We start from the raw sequence: 19,088 nt of genomic DNA, 5'->3' as shown, positions 1-19,088 counted from the left end.
TAGATAGATAGATAGATAGATAGATAGATAGATAGATAGATAGATAGCCTCTGATTAGTAAGAAAGTCACTAGCTAATCCATGCAATTATTACTGAAAAAAATGATAAATTCAGTTTTTATTCAAATTTTAACTATAAGGACCAGCAACAATTGAATTACAAACATCAGCAAACATTTGGGAGTGAGTGAGTGTGTGTGTGTGTGTGTGTGTGGGGGGGGGGGGGGGGGTGTTAAGAACGTGATGCAATGTCATTTTAACATAAACAGGTAGAATGACAGTACCAACTATATTATCTGACATTGACTTTTCTCTTTGCACAGTTCCATTTCATAAATTCATAATGTTCAGTCCAGTTAGAGAATTTGTAAGAAACTGGAGCTGAACATGAAGAGGAAAAAAGTTTAATTATTTGTCTTAGAATAAGTGGTTTGCAGTGAGGCATATGAAAATATGCTTGGTTTGGAATATAAAATGCCTTTCTATATATCAGCAATGCTCTTTTTGACCAGAAATAATTGGTTTAAGAATTTTAATATAACATATCCAATATTGCTATTGTTATAAATGTTAAAACGGTCACAAACTTTTTAAGTTTTAGTAAAAAATAAAAATAAAAATCCTATATCAGTTATGGATATAATGAAATATAATTTTACTAGTAAGAATGCTTTTTTTTTAAATGAACATCATGTTTAAATTCCGAGCAAGCAATGGTTTGGTATGATTATATGTTACAACGGCCTGCCATATTCCATGTCTTCTACGTGCGTTCAAAGTCCAGCTGTAAATTACTCAGCACTTAACAAAATAACAAAATCACATAGACACACACACACACAAAAAACAACAACATTTGCTTCAATTTTTAAAATAAATTCATAATCTTATAGCCGTTTGTAGCAGTTCATGTAACATTTCGATAACTCTCCTACTTACTGTAAGCCAGTTATAGACGTTACCAGTGTTCCTGAACGCATCGCTCTTTTACACAACTCGGAAGACCAAAACAAAAAACGTACAAACAGAATACGTATTACTGTATATTTGGTTCAAGTTGGCTGATTCTTTTTTTCCCCGCACATGTCGCGGAGATTTAATAGGAGGTGTGAAGAGAAATACCTAAACATGCTGCTTAGAGAACTAGCCTGGCTTGTAGTGGCAGCTTAAAGCCCAGCGGCATCTAGAAACAAAGCTAATGTTCCCGTCGCGGCTAGCAGGAACCGCTAAGCTAACTAAGCTAAGCTCGTTGACCCAGCGACATTCAGTGGAGAAGCTGCAGCTCCCTTCTTCTATTTACATCCCAAACGATTTGAGACTGACGCACTGACTTGTTAGGTAGCTAAATTAGTTAAACCGGGATACTGACAACTATTTTATGTCGTTTTGCTGCGTGTAAACACTCCAGGATGGGAATGTGCTTACCGTGCCTTGGTGGAGCCGCGGACGACGTGGTTGTCACCCCAGATCCTGTAAGTAATTTATCACATCTTTTTTTAAAAGTTGTGTGTCACTAGTGCAGTTAGGATGGTTCCCATACTGAGTTATAATAAGCAGTGATATATTCTGTAGTCCTGGGACACAGATGGGCCTTTTTAAAAGGTAAACAGTTTGGCCTAACATGGCGATTAAAACGGTGAAGACAATCAGTTTGTTCACAACTTTTCTGTTTTAAACAGGAGACACGAAGACAACAGCTGGCAGAAGCAGCTGAGAAGAGACAAAAAGAGGTAAGTTGGGAGTGGCTGCCCCAAGTTATAAAAACACTGTCAGTATTATTAGATTTAAAGTAGATTTGTTTGTGCTATGCAGAACCATTTAGCTACAGCATTACATTAACCAGCTGCAAAGCCAGATGTTTAAAAGTTAAACACGTGCTGTAGACTCTAAATGACAGTATAATACAGGGACTAAACATGAGGGACAGGATGGAGGGGTGGATTGTGTCCGATGGCTTCTGTAGGCCAGGCTTTTTATAATTTAACCATCATTTATACCCCAATCTTTCTTTAATGTCTTTAAACTAAATGCTGTCAACTTCATATAGTTTGGTACACACACAATGCCACGATTTCCTTGTCCTACCCTAGAAATAATGTCAATGAGCACAAACCAAAATGAATTCAGTACCAAACCATAACTGATTTAAAATCTCTTAACACGGCTAATTTTAATTGAACACTTCTTCCTGTTTAGACGTGGCATGAACATGAGTTCACAGATTTATAGGTTTTAGTGGCATTGTTCACACTGAACATTAAAATCTGGAGTAATCATGTTTCACTACATGCAAATAACATGTAACCGTGTCACACAGCTGGCTGCCAGCTGATAAACAGAACATCAGCAGGTGAAATCCCAAGTATGCACAATCTCCTGAGCTATATTATTTGTTGACATTTACACAGCTCAGAGTCACTCAAGTGGCACTTTTGTGGAGTTAGCCTACACAACTCTTCATAAGCTCAATTACATACCAGATGTGATATGAGAAGTATAAAATGATTAGTGACTTCTCAGTGTCAGCTCAAAGACACTGAAGATGAACTCGTAAACCTCACTGGAGGCTGCTGCAGCTGCCAGCGCCGTGTTTAATTAGGTATACGTTGGTAAGACGGCACCGCTCAATGTGTGACTGATGCAGAGTTTGTGGTGCTCAAAGAGAGTTCAATCAACCCTAAAACATACAGAACAAATTTCATTAATACTTTAACTTAAAAAAGCAACAACAAAAAGGTAAGGAGACTGTATTCAGATTATCCCCAAGAATGGTTGTTTAATTGTTTTTAATTTACCAGCAGCTAAAGCTGATTTTTATTTAATTTAAAAAAAAAAAAGGTTTACAGAAACATTTGGGTTATAACTTGGTTATATTTGTGCAATTATGTCAGACAACCTGAGGATGAAGGTGGTCTGAGTGAAGATGACTTCAGGGATTGTAAATGGAAACCAACCATCAACCATAATACACCTGCCTCTTTAAATTTACTGTTATTCAACATTGTTCCCAAATAATTAAACTTAAACTAGGCCTGTCACAATAACATATTTTGCTGGGCGATTAATTGTCTCAGAAACTATTGCGATAAACAATAATATTGTTTGAAATTTAACAATTATTAATTGTCAAATTTTTGAAGAAATGTTGATTTGTTTGGAGTGTAGTACCTTTTTTGACCACCTGATGGCAGTATAAGACTGTTTGAACCAAAGTTGAGCAGCGTCTCTAAGAAAAATGGGAGGGAGGGCCCTTGACGTGACATGGTGACATGGCGGACTCTCTATGATTTGAGCTCTTTTGAACTTTTTACACAAAGGTGCAGGTTTCAACCGTGAATTTTGGAGCTTTGACAAGACGGAGGTTTATTCCCGAGGTCGGCCTGTTAGCTTAGCTCATAGCTTAACTTCTCAGCTTAGCTGCTTTTAACGATCCAAAAACACTATTTTTGGATAATTAAAACAGATTTTAAAGCGAAAGGGAGGGGTCAGTGAAGAACACCGGAGTTGATCTTTTTGTCATCCAGTGTCTTCAGTAGAAAGAGAGACATGAAGATGCGATAAAGCTGATAAATGAAAATGAGGTCGATAATTTTCATTCATCGTGCGATTAATTGATTTATTGTTTATCGCGACAGGCCTAACTTAAACTTTAGGTGCACTGAGAGCATTCACACCTGCATTTAGCCCCGTCCAGATGTGACCAGATCACTTATTGCCAGGTCTGAACTGGGCCTACAACGTCAACACTAGGATCTTGTATGTAGTCTTTGCTTCTTGTATCATTTTGTACATACTGCACACTCAGTATTCTAGTATCTGGGTAAATGTTTGAGTTTTGCAAACCCTGAGCTTTAGGTAGAACGACTTTAAAATGTGGTGAGCAGTTTCTTTTCACTGTGCAGAAAAGACACTTTCAGAGCAGTAAGAGGCGAACTAAAGCTGCATCAAGGTAAGTAGTTGCAGGCTAGAATAAACAACAGATGCTGGGTTTGACTGTAACGTTCACTAAATGCACCAAACCACAGTATTTTCAGCTTATGTTGTGACACACTCACAATTCAGAAGGGTCCGGCTGCAGGTGACAGCACTGAGTTCTAACCCACGTTTGCAGCGGCACCACTGACCCATCTTCACTGGACTGCTTATCTGACCATGGAATGCCCTCTTGTTGTTTGTGATTGTTTCTTCTGCAGGTTGTTGTACAAACAAACACAAATGCATGTCTGACCAAGAGGTGTTTGGTTTGTGTTTTGATCCGTTTGCTTCTGATTTCCAGACGGTGTACAGGGGCGTCAAAAACCCAGAAGCAGTGGAAAGGAAAAGGAAAAAGCAAGAAGAGATTGAGAAACAGGCGATGAGCACCTCTGTGTCTGGTGGTGGTGGCTTAAAGGTTAGTTTTGAGTTTATTTTAATACTTGGTGGCCGAAGAACGGCAAGGACTGTCAAACTGTTCATTTAGCTTCTGTACACAATTTTATTAGTTTTTTTTAATGTAAATAAAATACTAAACACTACATTGTGATTGGGCAGCACGGTGGTTCAGTTTGTAGAGCTGCTGCCTTTCAGCAAGAAGGTCGCCGGATCAAATCCCGGTCCGAGGACCTTTCTGGATAGAGTTTGCATGTTCTCTGTGCATGTGTGGGTTTTCTCCGTGTACTCTGGTTTCAGAGTGAGGGAGTCAGAGTTTCTTTGTCATTCGCACCACATGTGGTACATATGGTGGAATGAAACTGTACACAACTTCCTCCCACAGACCAACAACATGCATGTTAGGCTGATTGGTAACTCTAAATTGTCCCTAGGTGTGAGTGAGAGAGTGAATGGTTTTGTCTCATTTAATATTTAACTGTCGTTTTTTTTGTTTTTTTTTGTGATTTAACATAAATAATGAATACATTTATCTTAAACTTTAGTAAAATATGTTTTTTTACATGAATGTATAAAACCCAACCAACATTTAGAGAAAGTTATTTGCAACAATAGATGTTTGAGTTAAATGTCTTGAAGATTGAAGTCCTCTGTTTTGTGTTTGTCTCTGCAGTGGCAGGTTGGATGAACTTCCTGATGGTAACTCGCCTCTGATCTTCAAATCCACATGAAGTATTTCTGCAAGATGACTTGGAAAAACCTTGAAACTGCTCTCCAATTAAATGCACCTAATTTTTTGCCTGTTTTTGTTGCAAATCATCTGGCAGTCATCAGACTTGGTGCAGAACCATTTCAACCAGTTTCACACGCCTCACAGTTGTAGCTGCCAACTTATGACGGCTGGTTTAGACTTTTTTTGGACAAGTCAGGGACGGCACAAACACATTTCACCCTGGTACTGGTGTCTGACGACTGAAGGGACATGAATAACACTGGACAGTGCTGGCTGTCATCTCTTGTGTTTTGAAGTGAAGGATTAGTAAAGCACTGCTGTTGAAGGCCACATCATGTTTTTTGTGTCTTAACCAGATTGATTTTACTCAACATGTATCCTTTTAACACTTTCACTTGATTCAAGTTTGAACTTTTTGACTGGAAGTTGTTTTGCTTGTCACAGTAGTTTGATGCGTTCAGTCTTGGCCACAGGAAATCAGTGATGTCATCAGGACGTGTTCTTTCTGCTGTTTGATGCTGTCATGTGACTGAAGACAAACACTGTTTGGTTTAATTTAACACTTGATTTGTGCTTTATATAACTCATTTGCTAACTCTGTTGTTATGTCGAGCAGAATTTCAGCTGCACAATACTTCTAACTAACTCTAAAATATTTTCTAGATCAGTGGTTCCAAAACCTTTTTAGCTTCTGATCCACAAGCTAACGGGGCTTGTGACCCCAAATGTAAATGTAGACTTTGCTATGATACTATTTGTGATAAGTGAAAATCTATCATTAGCATTTAAATTTACATTTTATTTGACTTTTAAAGATTATCTGAGGTCCCATAGTTGGTGGTTCATGACCCACAGTGGGGCGTCCCAACCCTGATGTTTTTGAACCACTGTTCTGGTCAATAGAAGTGATGAGGCAGACACGCAGGTATTTATGTTGTGCTAATGATTTATTGCACTTTACAAAAAGAGCCTGCTTTATTAGGTTGATTGCACGGGTTGGGTTTGATGACTTGAAAAATACTCCGTTAAAAACACTAATATGAGTTGAAATGATGTGCCACCGTTTATAGTTTGTTGGATGCTTACTAGTATAATGGTTTGCCAAACGGTTGACAAACGTCAGATTTACTCTCTGGCTATTTAAAATAAATATCTTGTCATGTTTAGTGGTTGAAGACAGTCTACCTTACTCCATTCTTAAACGCTTTCTGGTGCTCTTGCCTTTTTGTAAAGACAAAAACTTGCCAATTTGTCTCTTTGCTACAATAAAATCACATATCTGCTACTTTCTGTGTGGATTTTGCACATTTTCCCCCACATGTATCTACATGTTATTTCATTACCTGCAGGGTTTGTTTCTAGGCCTAACAAGAAAAGAACTAAAACATTTAAAATTTAAAGTGGGCACCTGTTACACTTAATATTTTGTCATTTGCAGAGTCATTAGTTTTGAGACTTTATTTAGTAGTTTATAAAGTTGGATCTGAATGTTGATTTCCAAGCAATTTGTTGTTGAATCAGGAATGAAAGCTGATTGCTTCATAAGCTGCAGCTGCAATGCAAGAAACGATATCTGCTGATTGTAAACCAGATGTTATTTTTCAGATTGAATCGCCTGTAGAGGTCAGCAACACAAACAACAACCGTTCAGTTGGAAACATGATGGATATAAATGAAGCCATCTTGACTAACACAAAATAATAGCTTTAAAATTTAATTTTTACACCTAAATGATAAATGTTTAGCTTCATTTTGGCCTAATTGGAAATACAGGTTCTGGTCATAAAATTAGAATATCATGAAAAAGTTGATTTATTTCAGTAATTCCATTCAAAAAGTGAAACTTGTGTATTATATTCATTAATTACACACAGACTGATATATTTCAAATGTTTATTTCTTTTAATATTGATGATTATAACTGACAACTAATGAAAACCCCAAATTCAGTATCTTAAAAAAATTGAATATTAACACAAATTAAAAATAAGGATTTTTAGAAATGTTGGCCAACTGAAAAGTATGAACATGAAAAGTATGAGCATGTACTTCATTCATTACTTAGTTGTGGCTCCTTTTGCCTGGATTACTGCAGCAATGTGGCGTGACATGGAGTCGATCAGTCTGTGTCACTGCTCAGGTGTGATGAGAGCCCAGGTTGTTCTGATAGTGGCCTTCAGCTCTTCTGGATTGTTGGGTCTGGTGTATCACATCTTCCTCTTCACAACACCTCATAGATTTTCTATGGGTTAAGGTCAGGTGAGTTTGCTGGTCAATTAAGAACAGGGATACCATGGTCCTTAAACCAGTTACTGGTAGCTTTGTCACTGTGCAGGTGCCAAGTCCTGTTGGAAAATGAAATCGTCATCTCCATAAAGTCGGTCAGCAGCAGGAAGCATGAAGTCTCTAAAACTTCCTAGTAGATGCTGTGTTGACCTTGGACCTCAGAAAACACAGTGGACCAACACCAGCAGATGGCATGACCCCCAAACCATCAGTGACTGTGGAAACTTGACACTGGACCTCAAGCAACATGAATTCTGTGCCTCTCTTCCATCAGACTCTGGGACTTGATTTCCAAAGGAAATGCAAAATGTACTTTCATCAGAGAACATAACTTTGGACCACTCAGCAGCAGTCCAGTCCTTTTTGTCTTTAGCTCAGGTGAGACGCTTCTGACGCTGTCTCATGTTAAAGAGTGGCTTGACACGAGGCATGTGACAGCTGAACCCCTCGTCTTGCATACGTCTGTGTGTGGTGGTTCTTGAAGCACTGACTCCAGCTGTAGTCCACTCTTTGTGAATCTCCCCCACATTTTGGAACCGGTTTTGTTTCACCATCCTCTCCAGGGTGCAGCTATCTCTATTGCTTGTACCCTTTTTTTTTCTACCACATTGTTTCCTTCACTTCATCTATCTATTAATGTGCTTGGACACAGAGCTCTGTAAACAGCCAGCCTCTTTAGCAATGATCTTTTGTGTCTTGTGCAAGGTGTCAATGGTCGTCTTTTGGACAACTGTCAGTCAGCAGTCTTCCCCATGATGGTGTAGCCAACAGAACTGAAAGACCATTTAAAGGCCTTTGCAGGTGTTTTGAGTTAATTAGCTGATTAGAGTGTGACACTTATTGAACCTTTTCACAATATTCTAATTTTCTGAGATACTGTATTTGGAGTTTTCATTAGTTGTCAGTTATAATCATAAACATTAAAAGAAATAAACATTTGAAATATATCAGTCTGTGTGTAATGAATGAATATAATATACAAGTTTCACTTTTGAATGGAATTACTGAAATAAATCAACTTTTTCATGATATTCTAATTCTATGACCAGCACCTGTACATCAAGAAAACTGTGGATTTGTTATGTTAACACATTTTACCTCTTTTATGTATTTTACAAAAATCATCCAAACAAGTTTTATGTAAAGCTTTGGTTTTTATTTTGTGTTTGTAAGGTTTCCACAGATCACCTCCATCAGTGCCGATTAGAATCATTGTTTATTGCATGTATGCATTTTAAAAAGCTGAAACAAAAGGTTTCCCTGCTTCAAAATGTCATTTACTAGTATATAAACGCTTGATTTTGTGTGGTCAGGGATGTTGGCAAAGGTGCTGAAGTCTCCATCCTTGTTCAGTTTTATTAACCAGCAGGTTTTAACCTGTTCAAACTGAAGGTTTTGGTTCTGTTCTATTGCTTCAAGTATAATTAGTAAATCTGGAACATTTACAGTTTCACTCAACCTGTTTTGCCTTGTACACACAAATCAACAAATATTTCAACTCAGTTTTTATCAATGTTGGAAGACAAACTGGCATAAAAACAAACTGAAGCAGGACTGCAGGCTTGTTTTGGGCACAGTGCCTACTCTTAAACAGATCATTATTATTTTACAGATGTGTCAACATGTACATGTACAGAAACAAAGATGTTGCTCAGCGATGCCCCGAACCTTTATCCAGGAAATGGCACAAAGTCCTCTGTCCTTTCATTAACATGTCTTCACTTCTTGCTGCGGTAGTGGGCCGCCACTACCAGGTAGCTGTCCGGGCTCAGGTCCTTGATGTTGGGGGACTTGGTGCTGATGGGGGATATCTTTCCCTCCACTCTGGAAATTTGTAGCATCCGGCAGGGGTCATGTTTCAGCAGGTAGCTCTCGAAGGTCTCCCAGCCTCCACCGACTCGCACCATCACATGCTTGTTGTGCAGCATCTGCAGAAGAAAGTTGATAACGATGACACTTGAGGTGCCGGTTGGTCAAACAAGATCACATTTCTGTCACAAAGCACTTGTGTAAAACTAACATTTCATTCAGAGTTATGGCTCATGTTGTATAATTTGAAACAATAATAACAGCTTTAACGTCGAGTTTGATTCTGTGAAGGACGCAAAGTCTGATCATTTTTTATTTTGAGGCGAAAGTGGCTTTAATTGCTCACGGAAATTAAGTCAAATGAGTATTAGCCAATAATAGTAAAGCCAAACGCAATCATGTTTTAACTGCCTATTTCACAGGTACAGTGAATGCATCGTGACTCAGCTGAAGTTGAGGGAAATAAAGATGATGAGGACTGTAAGAGCAGCCTGCGCTCGCATCACACCTGAGCAGTGCCACAGACTGATCTATGCCACGCCATCCAGGCAAAAGGAGCCACAACTAAGTACTGAATGAAGTACATGCTCATACTTTTCATGTTCATACTTTTCATGTTCATACTTTTCAGTTGGCCAACATTTCTAAAAATCATTTTATTTATTGGTCTTAAGTAATATTTTAATTTTCTGAGATACTAAATTTAGTGTTTTCATTAGTTGTCAGTTATAATCATCAACATTAAAAGAAATAAACATTTGAAATATATCAGTCTGTGTGTAATGAAGGAATATAATAAAAGAAGTTTCACTTTTTGAATGGAATTACTGAAATAAATCAACTTTTTCATGATATTCCAATTCAGCACGTGTATATGTTGAGACATTTTTATCATCAAAAGATTTAAACTGCTGATTGTGTCTTGCCTCATTCTGTATTCTACAATTTGGGGTTTACTCTTACCTCCTGAAACTTAAAAGGCCTTTTCTCACCGACAAATTCTTTTTGTCTTCCTGATCATCTGAATATCAAATGTAACTGCAGTCTATGTTGGTATGAGGTCTTCATTCACAGGAATAAAACATGTTCTTCTGTTTGTGGCTGTAGATTTAAAAAATAGGGTACACCACACAGAAGTGTTTGTTTTTTATTATAACACCCAGAGTGCTGCAGTCACGTGATCCAGGTCTGCCAGAGCAGCTAAAAATATTCTGGCTGCTTCATCAAAACACCTGAACTGTGTGTGCTGCTCTTCCAAACAAGTCTTTTTTTCTTTACATTTTAAAATTTGTTTTCAAAATGCTGACACCTGCCATATAAGGGCACATTCCCATGGTCGGCATGGCAACATCACCCATTAACAAGACGAAAAATAAAAAGTGCTGCTACGCTGGATGATCAAACACTTGCATTCCCAGGAGGCCGCGCTCATAAACCATGTCTGCTTCTTTGTGGAGGTTTTATTGCCGCCGTTCCTCGTTAACACGTCACTCCACCTCAGCAGAGGCAGAGCTCGTTCACTGAACGCCTCTTTTGCAACGGCGAGTCAATAAACTGGTTCTTATGGAGAAAGTTACAATGATGTATTTGTCTTTAACAGGGATAAAAGCTAAGATTGTGACTTAAAGCAAGCTCAAGGGTTTGATGGAGAGGATAAATGACATTGTCACCCTCTGTGTGAGTTATGAGGCTTCTTGCCCTTCAGGTTTCTGACATGTAACATTTATAAGCCTCTTATAGGAATCAATCTAAGGGGCAACACTTCCAATCAGCAGCACCACACCTCAGGGCGTGTTACTGTGCCTTTATGGACCTCTGTAACGCAGAGCAGGGGTTTCAATCATGCTGCTTTGGGACAAGGCCCCTGCTTGAGCCGAGTCTCCGGTCAGGAGCCCGTGGGATCACGGGGGCCCGAGGCTGAGCACTTTTCACAAACACTGAGATGTTGCTCTGACGGTACAAGCAGCTCATTTATTCCAGGAGCGAACAAGGTCAGTCCCTCTCAGGACGTACAGGTTTCTGTGGAGTGAAACTCTGCAGGATGTCCCTGTCATCCCACTGGAACCGGCCGTCATCCAGCCGTCCGGCTGCATGGGAAACCACAAGAGCAGCTGTAATTAAAGCGTCTTCACCTGGCTGAGAGACAAAGCAACAGGACTTTAGTATTTTTGACATTTTATTCCTTATAGCAGTGATTAATGACATTAACTGCAATTTTTTTGTGTGTCAAAATATATATCTAATTACTATGCCTGAAGAAAATGTTGAACTGAATGTCTGTCCTTCAAGAGCCTTTGTTGCTTTTTTCATGTTTTTGCAGAATTTATTAATTTATTTGAGAAAAACAGCTCAACTCGAAGCCATTTAAAGCTCATTTACATGTTAGTGTTAAATACAAAACTGGACTTGTCTCTGTGGAGCATATGTTGTGTAACAGCCTGAGCTGGACCAACACTTTCAGCTTCTCTCCATTTGTCCTCCGTTGCTCAGCAACACTCTGGGCCCATGAGCAAGGCCCTTAACCCCCACCATGTGCTCCCTAAGCAGGTCTCTCTTGAAAATGAGTTCTCGTGGCTCAATGAGACTACCTGGATAAATAAAGGCTAAATGAAAAAAAAAAAAAAAAAAAAAAACACAAAGAAGAGGCTTGAAGAAGCATTGTTGCATCAGTGATTTACAGCACGTTATTATATCTTTCGCCATTATGTTAAAAAGGCCTTTTTTATCTTCACTAGTAACACGAAACTTGTTTTTCTCCATCTGAAACTGGCGTTGATTCAGATTGGATTTGGTTTATTAGTGGCTGCAGTACAATCATCTGCCAGCAGGGGGATCCGAGAGTAAACTCCCCCGCAGACCTTGAACATCCCAGCAGCTTGAATCACATTCCTGGAGGTGTGAATCCTGGTTGCCAGGTAACCAGTTTCCCAAGGAGACCCATCTGAGACATCAGATATCAGTCATGTCTCCACACAGAGACGACTGAGGAACAATTCCTGCGCAAATGATTCATCGTGAATCTTTGAACAATTTCACCATCACCGATGGCACCTGGAAATAATCAAATCTGGATTTATAATGTTTAAAACCTATTCGTAAATCTTTTTCTACCTGGATTATTGAGCATGCAACAGGATGCTATTCTTAAATCATTCCTTTGTTCAGCTGTTGCCACCAAGAAAGACAGGAAGTAATGCAATTGGCTGTGAGTGTGCTCATTTTCGTGTCTTTTAGCAAAATATCTTATGAAGCACTGGGTGGAGTTGAGTGACTCTTGCAGAAAGTCATGAGTGGATGTTTATCTACATCTGGTTGACTTTTGGAGTTAAGCTAATGTTAATATAGTTGCTACAGCTAATTAACATTAGCCAACACAAAAATGGTTATAATTCAGTCAGTTTCACAGATATTGAGCTAAAATTTGATGTAGTAGTAGCTAAGAGTCATTCTCCTCAGAACATTGTGATATGAGGTTTGAATCTAATGTTAAATTTAAAATTTGGCCAAAACGGCTACAACTTTAATAATTTCTCATCAAAAGATAAGGCTTGAGCTCTGACATGAAACCTGAGGGTGATGTGCTTTGAGGAACGGAAGGCCTTTATTTCAGGTTCTGAGTTAGGGTGAAGGTAGTCCTGTCACGATAACAACTTTTGACGGGTGATTAATTATCTTGGAAATTATTGCAATAAACAATAATATTGTTTGAAATTTGACAGTAATTAGTAATTATTGTGAAATTTAAGAAGAAATGTTGGTTGATGAGGGCAGCACGGTGGCCCAACTGGTAGAGCTGCTGCCTCTCAGCGAGCAGGTCCCTGGTTCAAATCCCAGTCCAGGGGCCTTTCTGGGTGGAGTTTGCATGTTCTCTCCGTGCATGCGTGGGTTTTCTCCGGGTACTCCGGTTTCCTCCCACAGACCAAAAACATGCATGTTAGGCTGATTGGTAACTCTAAATTGTCCCTAGGTGTGAGTGAGAGAGTGAATGGTTGTTTGTCTCGTTTGTCTCTATGTGGCCCTGTGATGGACTGGAGACCTGTCCAAGGTGTACCTCGCCCCTCGCACAGGGATTGCCGGACATGGGCACTGGCGACCCCCGTGACCCAAAATGGAAGAAGCGGGTGGATGGATGTTGGTTGATTTGCTTTGTGTGTAGTACCTTTTTTCAACCACAGGATGCAGTATAAGACTGTGTGAAACGAAGGATGGATAGTGAGGGAGCGAGCAGCGTGTCTCTTTAAGAAAAGTGGGAGGAAGGCCCCTTGACGTGACATGGGCTTTCTCTCGTCGGTTCTCAAAAAGCCGGACGCTCTGTGTGGTTTGAGCTCTTTAGCATAGTATTTGTCGCACAAAGCTTTTAATACAAAAAATCAGTAAACAAGTTCTCAGCTTCTTTTTGCAGAGAAAAACAACTTTTTGCACAAAGGCACGAGTTTCAACTGTGAATTTTGGATCTTCAACAAGACAGAGGTTTTTTCCCAGAGGTCGGCCTTTTACCTTAATTCGTAGCTTAGCTTCTCAGCTTAGCTGTTTTTAACAATCCACAAACATTATTTTGGATTGCTAAAACAAATGTTAAAGAGAAAAGAGAAAGGGATGGGTCAGTGAAGAGCACTGGAGTTGAGCTTTTGTCATCCAGTGTCTTCAGTAGAAAGAGAGACACGAAGAAACAATAAAGCCGATAAATGAAAATGAGGTCGATAATTTTCATTTATCATGCGATTAATTCATTTATTGTTTATTGCGACAGGCCTAGGTGGAGATTTTTTCATGTAATAGATGAGTGATCAGATTATGCTGGAAAGTGTGAATGTGTCTTTCTCCACACAGCCTGAGAGACACATAATATTTGGATAAAAGCTTCTATTGTCAGAATACCATTGCCTCTGAAAGAGAAGCTCACAGCAAAACTTCTCTCCAGACACAAGGAGCAACTTTCATCCCAAAGTAGGGCATGTGAATTTAAACCTTTCTAAAAAAATTAAAAAAACACTTAAATAGTTGCATGTACAAAATAAGGTTTCAGCGTGTCAGCACTTTAACCTAAACTCTGCCAAAAGTTCAGCAAAACTGGAAACAACTTCTTGTTGCTCGCCACATCAAGCAAACTCGCATGAAATATTTGGCAATTGTTTCTTTTGTCACAATGGATGCTCTTCCTGACGCAACCTGGACTTGAACCTTTGACTTTAGGATTACAAGACTGCAACACTGACCACCGAGCTACCACAGCCCGAAAACTGTCAACAACTTATAGCACTAAATAACCTACATTCACAAAAATGTGTACAAATTCAGGAAGTCTGGGGGAATCCCAGGATGTAAAGCTCAAAGCCAGAACCCACTGCTGGATGCACATGACTTCAAACCCTCAGGCATGGAGACATTCATAGGATCATTCACAGAACGGCCTCATGGATTCAGAAGTATCTACTTTCATCCAGCACAGTCTGCCACTGCTGGAAGAAATGTAAACAAAACTTAAGAAGTTGAAAACTTCTGATCAACTCTGTGCAGAAACATGGCGTCACTCTCTGCATGTCAGATGTAACACACAAGGGGACGTCAGATGAGTTCAGCTGTTTTTGGGAGGAACACTGAGTCCTGAGACGAGAAAGATCATCCAGGCTGTAGTTAAAGTACAAGAAACAAGGGTCTGTAATGATACAGGGGAGCACCGTGTGATCACATGCTACAGGTGAGAGGCATTTACATTAAAAGTACCAAATCCACTGGATTGTATTAGAGTTTTATTTTTATTTTTATGAAGATGACATTTTCCCAGTCGATCTATGATTATTTCAGCAGCGCACCACCAAACTCCCTATTGCATCATTTAAAACAGTATGACTTCACAGACAGAGTGTGACCTTTGACCTGCAGTCCAGGTCTGAGTATGAAGCACCACGAAGAGGAGAATCAGACCCTAATGACTATGGAGTCTGGTGTTTGGACCAAATGAGCACAAATTCCTCCTGCAAAGCTGTAACAACAGGATTCCTTCCACTGAACGAACTAGAACTGAAAGTGAAAATCCTTGAAGGGACACATATATTGTAGTCCACCATCTCACGAGCCAAAGATTCAAACAAAAACTGTGATCTGTTGGTGCTGGGAGAACATACTGGAGATAACTCTGGAGATAACTGAACTACTGCACCATATTTGAGCTCAATATCAGTAAATGATTAAGTTATGACCATTTATTTTGTTTGCTAAGGTCAATTAGCTTTAGCTGCATGAAATTCACTGTAACCCATTGACAAATAAACACACACAAACTATGGGTGATAATTAGAAAATAAGAGATTTGCACATGTGTTTTGAACATCAAGATCTAGATTTGATTATTTTAAATGACAATGAATTCGGTCAGAACTGAGAATTATTTACTTCAGTTAGATCCAAAACAGGGCAGCACAGTGGCACAGTTGGTAGAGCTGCCGCCGCTCTCGGCGAACAGGTCACCCTGGTTCAAATCCCAGTCCGGGGGCCTTTCTGGGTGGAGTTTGCATGTTCTCTCCATTTATGTGTGGGTTTTCTCCAGGTACTCCGGTTTCCTCCCACAGACCAAAAACATGCATGTTAGGCTGATTGGTAACTCTAAATTGTCCCTAGGTGTGAGTGAATGGTTGTTGGTCTCGTTTGTCTCTATATGTCCCTGTGATGGACTGGAGACCTGTCCATGATGTCCCCCGCCTCTTGCACAGTGATGGCTGGATATAGGCACCAGCGACCCCCGTGACCCGAAAAGGAAGAAGTGGGTAAAGATAATGGATGGATGGATAGATCCAAAACAACTACAACAAAAACTTTAACATTTGTTTAGTTTAAGAAAATTTTTAAGCTATTGTTAAAATGAGGGTTATATTTGTGTTTGCTGAAGAAACACCAAGTTATTCTGCAGCAAAAAACAAAAGATGATGTATAATGTAGTGGATAATGAAAACAGGAACTCAACAAAATGCAAATAATGAGTTGTGGGATGTAATATCAGCGGAGATGAGGTACTCTGACAACTTTGATCATTATTGTATTTTGAACTGTTAATAACGGTGTACCACAAGGTTCAGTCTTAGGACCCACCCTCTTCACAATCTATATAAGTAATGTAGGTCAGAGCATCCCTGATGCATCCTTATGGCTCGCACATACTCGGGAGTACCTCAGTCCACGGAGGTTCGCTCGTACCGGATTAGACTCGAAGCGGACGCCCGCAGGGCATGTCGATGCAAAGATCAACTTTATGACCCCGTACTCGGTGTCGCACAATAAACTGCCTGGTGACAGACTGTTTTGTATGCAACACCAATGTATTAAATTCCCCTTCTTCATCCCTGGTCTGGTTTAATGGCCTTTTCTTTTCTTTTGTTTTTTCCAAGAGACAAGCGATGTCTTCCTCCTCATCCGTTGACGCCATGACTTAAATTGAGAGAAATAAAGGAATTTGTCACGAGCAAATTAAAATCAGGTCCAGCGTGGCTGCAGGAGGGTCTGGAGATTTCTTGGTGGGCCGGTCTGATTTGTGGGTTGTAGGGCCAGCGCTCACTGTTTTTTTTGTTTGTTGTTTTTTTAAGAAGTTTTTATTAACAACATTTTAACACAGAACACCGCTGCAGCTGGGGCTGCCAGCTATCTTTTTTTGTGACCTGTCACTCAATCCAGTAGGCATGTCAGCAAATGACCAATCAGCGACCTCAATTTGTCCCGAAGGTAAACGCCCCTTGCCTTCAGAGCTGACTGCAGCCACTAAGGGTGGATGCTCGAGTATGAAGTCTCAACCTTCTGTGGACAGAGCGCACAGTTTCCGCGCGGACTGAGGACCTCACGTGTCTGTGGGAATCTTTACATTTCTATGCTGACGACACAGTAGTTTACTGTCGAGCTCAAACAGTTGCTAAGGTTTTCCAGCCCTTATAGTCTGCATTTGCCATCATCCAGTCAGATTTGTTCCGTTTCAAACTTTATTAAATACAAACAAAACCAAAGGGTTGTTGTTTTCAAACAGGAAGTCGATGCCAGCAGTTCTTCCTTCTATTTTATCCTCAAATGATGTCCCTATTGAGTTTGTCGACTCCTATAAATATTTGGGTATCTTGGTCGAATGAATCACATCTCTCTTTTAAGCTCCATGGGGAAAACTTGGTAAAGAAACTGAAAGTTAAACTGGGTTTCTTTTTCAGAAACAGATCCTGTCTAACTCTGAATCCTAGAAAACACCTTGTATCTGTGACCTTCCTTCCCTCCATTGATTACAGTGACATTATTTACATGAACGCTCCTACAAGAACCCTGCAGATGTTGGATGCTGTCTATGATGGTGCACTAAGATTCATAACTGGCTGTAACTACTGTACCCACCACTGCACCCTGTATTCACTGGTTAACTGGTCATCATTAACTTCACGCAGACTCTCTCACTGGTACATTTTCATTTTTAAATCACTTCTTGGTCTGCTGCCTTCATACATCTCCTCCTACATGTCTCTGTGTGAGTGCAGCTACAGCGTGCGCTCTCAGGACATTATTACCTGCAGTGTTCCCTCAGTGAGGACTGAACTAGGCAAAAGGGCCTTCTCCTGCTCCGCTCCTGTTTCCTGGAATATCTTGCAAAAAGATCTGAAGCTCCCGACCTTGACCTCTCTAAGTGATTTTAAACATCTGTTAAGTTCATGGCAAAAAACAACACAGACATGTTCCTGTTTTTAGTCTTTTATATCACTTTATAATGTGGCTGTTTTTGTTTCATTTTCTTGTCATTTCTTCTATTTACTTTTCATTTTATATACTTTTACATGATTGTCTATTGTTGTCTCATCTGTGTTTATTTGTTTAAAACAGGTCTCTCTTGTAAAAGAGTCCTTGAAGCTCAGTGAGACTAACCTGTATAAATAAAGGTTGAATGGATTAATTTGATTTTTTTTCTTCTTTTGGCTCCTCCCTTCATCAGGGGTCGTCACGGCAAAATAACTCGCAAGAAGACATGGTAATTATTTTTACACCGGATGTCCTTCCTGACACAACCACAGACCACCGAGCTACCACAGGTCTCTGTGTGGAGCAGAGAGCTGCTATCAAGGACGCCTGGGAGAGAAGATGGTGGCGGTTAAGGGCCTTGCTCAAGGGTCCAGAGTGGGACAAGGAGGGTGGAGGTGTGGGTGTTTCACCTGTCCCACCCACATTTTGATGTTGTCTGTACGAGGAGTTGAACTGTCAACCTTCCGATCACAGACTCACCCTCTCTAGTCTCTGTATCACCACTCCCCCCTGACAACTTTCATTGTTATAAAAATGTTAATTAAATTTAAGATTTTTGTTGTAAAATATTTCATGTTTCGTTCGTTTCGAACACACTCACTCGTATAAAGAGCATCTTCTCGCCGACTCGGTAACGACCCTGCGACTGTCTCTCCACACAAAACTTATTGGCACACCTGCAGGGAGGATCATCAGCGATGTGTCGTACCTGTAACACGCGCGTGCACACACACACACACACAAATAAATAAACAAGAAATAGTTTACAGTTGTTTCACTTCTGATTAAATGAACCATTTTTCCGTACCGCATCATCCAAAAGCTTCCCTGTGCTTTTTTTGCTCAGAGTCACTTTGGTTGGAGTTTGAGGTGGGGACGGAGAGGATGGAGAGGATGGAGAGGATGGAGAGGACGATGAAGAGGGGGATGAAGGGACAAGCTGGGCTGGGGGTCCGGGTAACGGAGGAGGGAAAGGGCCTTTCTCCTCTTGTTCAATCTCCTTCTCCAGTTTTATCAGACCTGGAGGCTCTACGTTGTAACTAGACAGGAAAACAAAATGTGTCCAAGAATTAAAAATCAAGGATTCCCAGAAACCACACAAAAATAAATATATGAAGATGAACTAAAATGAACAA

At 40.0% G+C, this 19,088-nt stretch overlaps 2 protein-coding genes across 3 annotated transcripts in view; one reads left to right on the top strand and one right to left on the bottom strand.

Moving 5' to 3' along the window:
* Window positions 1–983: 983 nt before the first annotated feature.
* LOC119416331 (small VCP interacting protein) lies at window positions 984–6,338 on the top strand. The gene is made up of 4 exons (XM_037683561.1): window positions 984–1,471; window positions 1,679–1,729; window positions 4,276–4,389; window positions 5,041–6,338. Exons 1-4 carry the CDS (start codon window positions 1,409–1,411, stop codon window positions 5,053–5,055), a joined length of 243 nt encoding a protein of 80 aa, XP_037539489.1. The 5' UTR covers window positions 984–1,408; the 3' UTR covers window positions 5,056–6,338.
* Window positions 6,339–8,981: 2,643 nt separating this feature from the next.
* Window positions 8,982–19,088, bottom strand: part of LOC119416329 (growth arrest-specific protein 2) — a 33,957-nt gene continuing 23,850 nt past the window's right edge. The window contains exons 6-9 of one of the 2 annotated variants that reach the window (XM_037683558.1): window positions 18,761–18,992; window positions 18,554–18,661; window positions 11,209–11,331; window positions 8,982–9,314 (exon numbers count right to left, since the gene is read on the bottom strand). In XM_037683558.1, coding sequence (XP_037539486.1) covers window positions 9,105–9,314; window positions 11,209–11,331; window positions 18,554–18,661; window positions 18,761–18,992 — 673 coding nt within the window. In that variant the 3' untranslated portion in view covers window positions 8,982–9,104. The remainder of the gene's footprint in view (window positions 9,315–11,208; window positions 11,332–18,553; window positions 18,662–18,760; window positions 18,993–19,088) is intronic. The other variant, XM_037683559.1, reaches the window with a different exon arrangement.

The sequence above is a fragment of the Nematolebias whitei genome, chromosome 10 (assembly GCF_014905685.2).
Source record: "Nematolebias whitei isolate Nwh7 chromosome 10, NemWhi1, whole genome shotgun sequence".
Lineage (NCBI taxonomy): Eukaryota > Metazoa > Chordata > Actinopteri > Cyprinodontiformes > Rivulidae > Nematolebias > Nematolebias whitei.
This window is presented reverse-complemented; position numbering and strand designations above follow the sequence as displayed.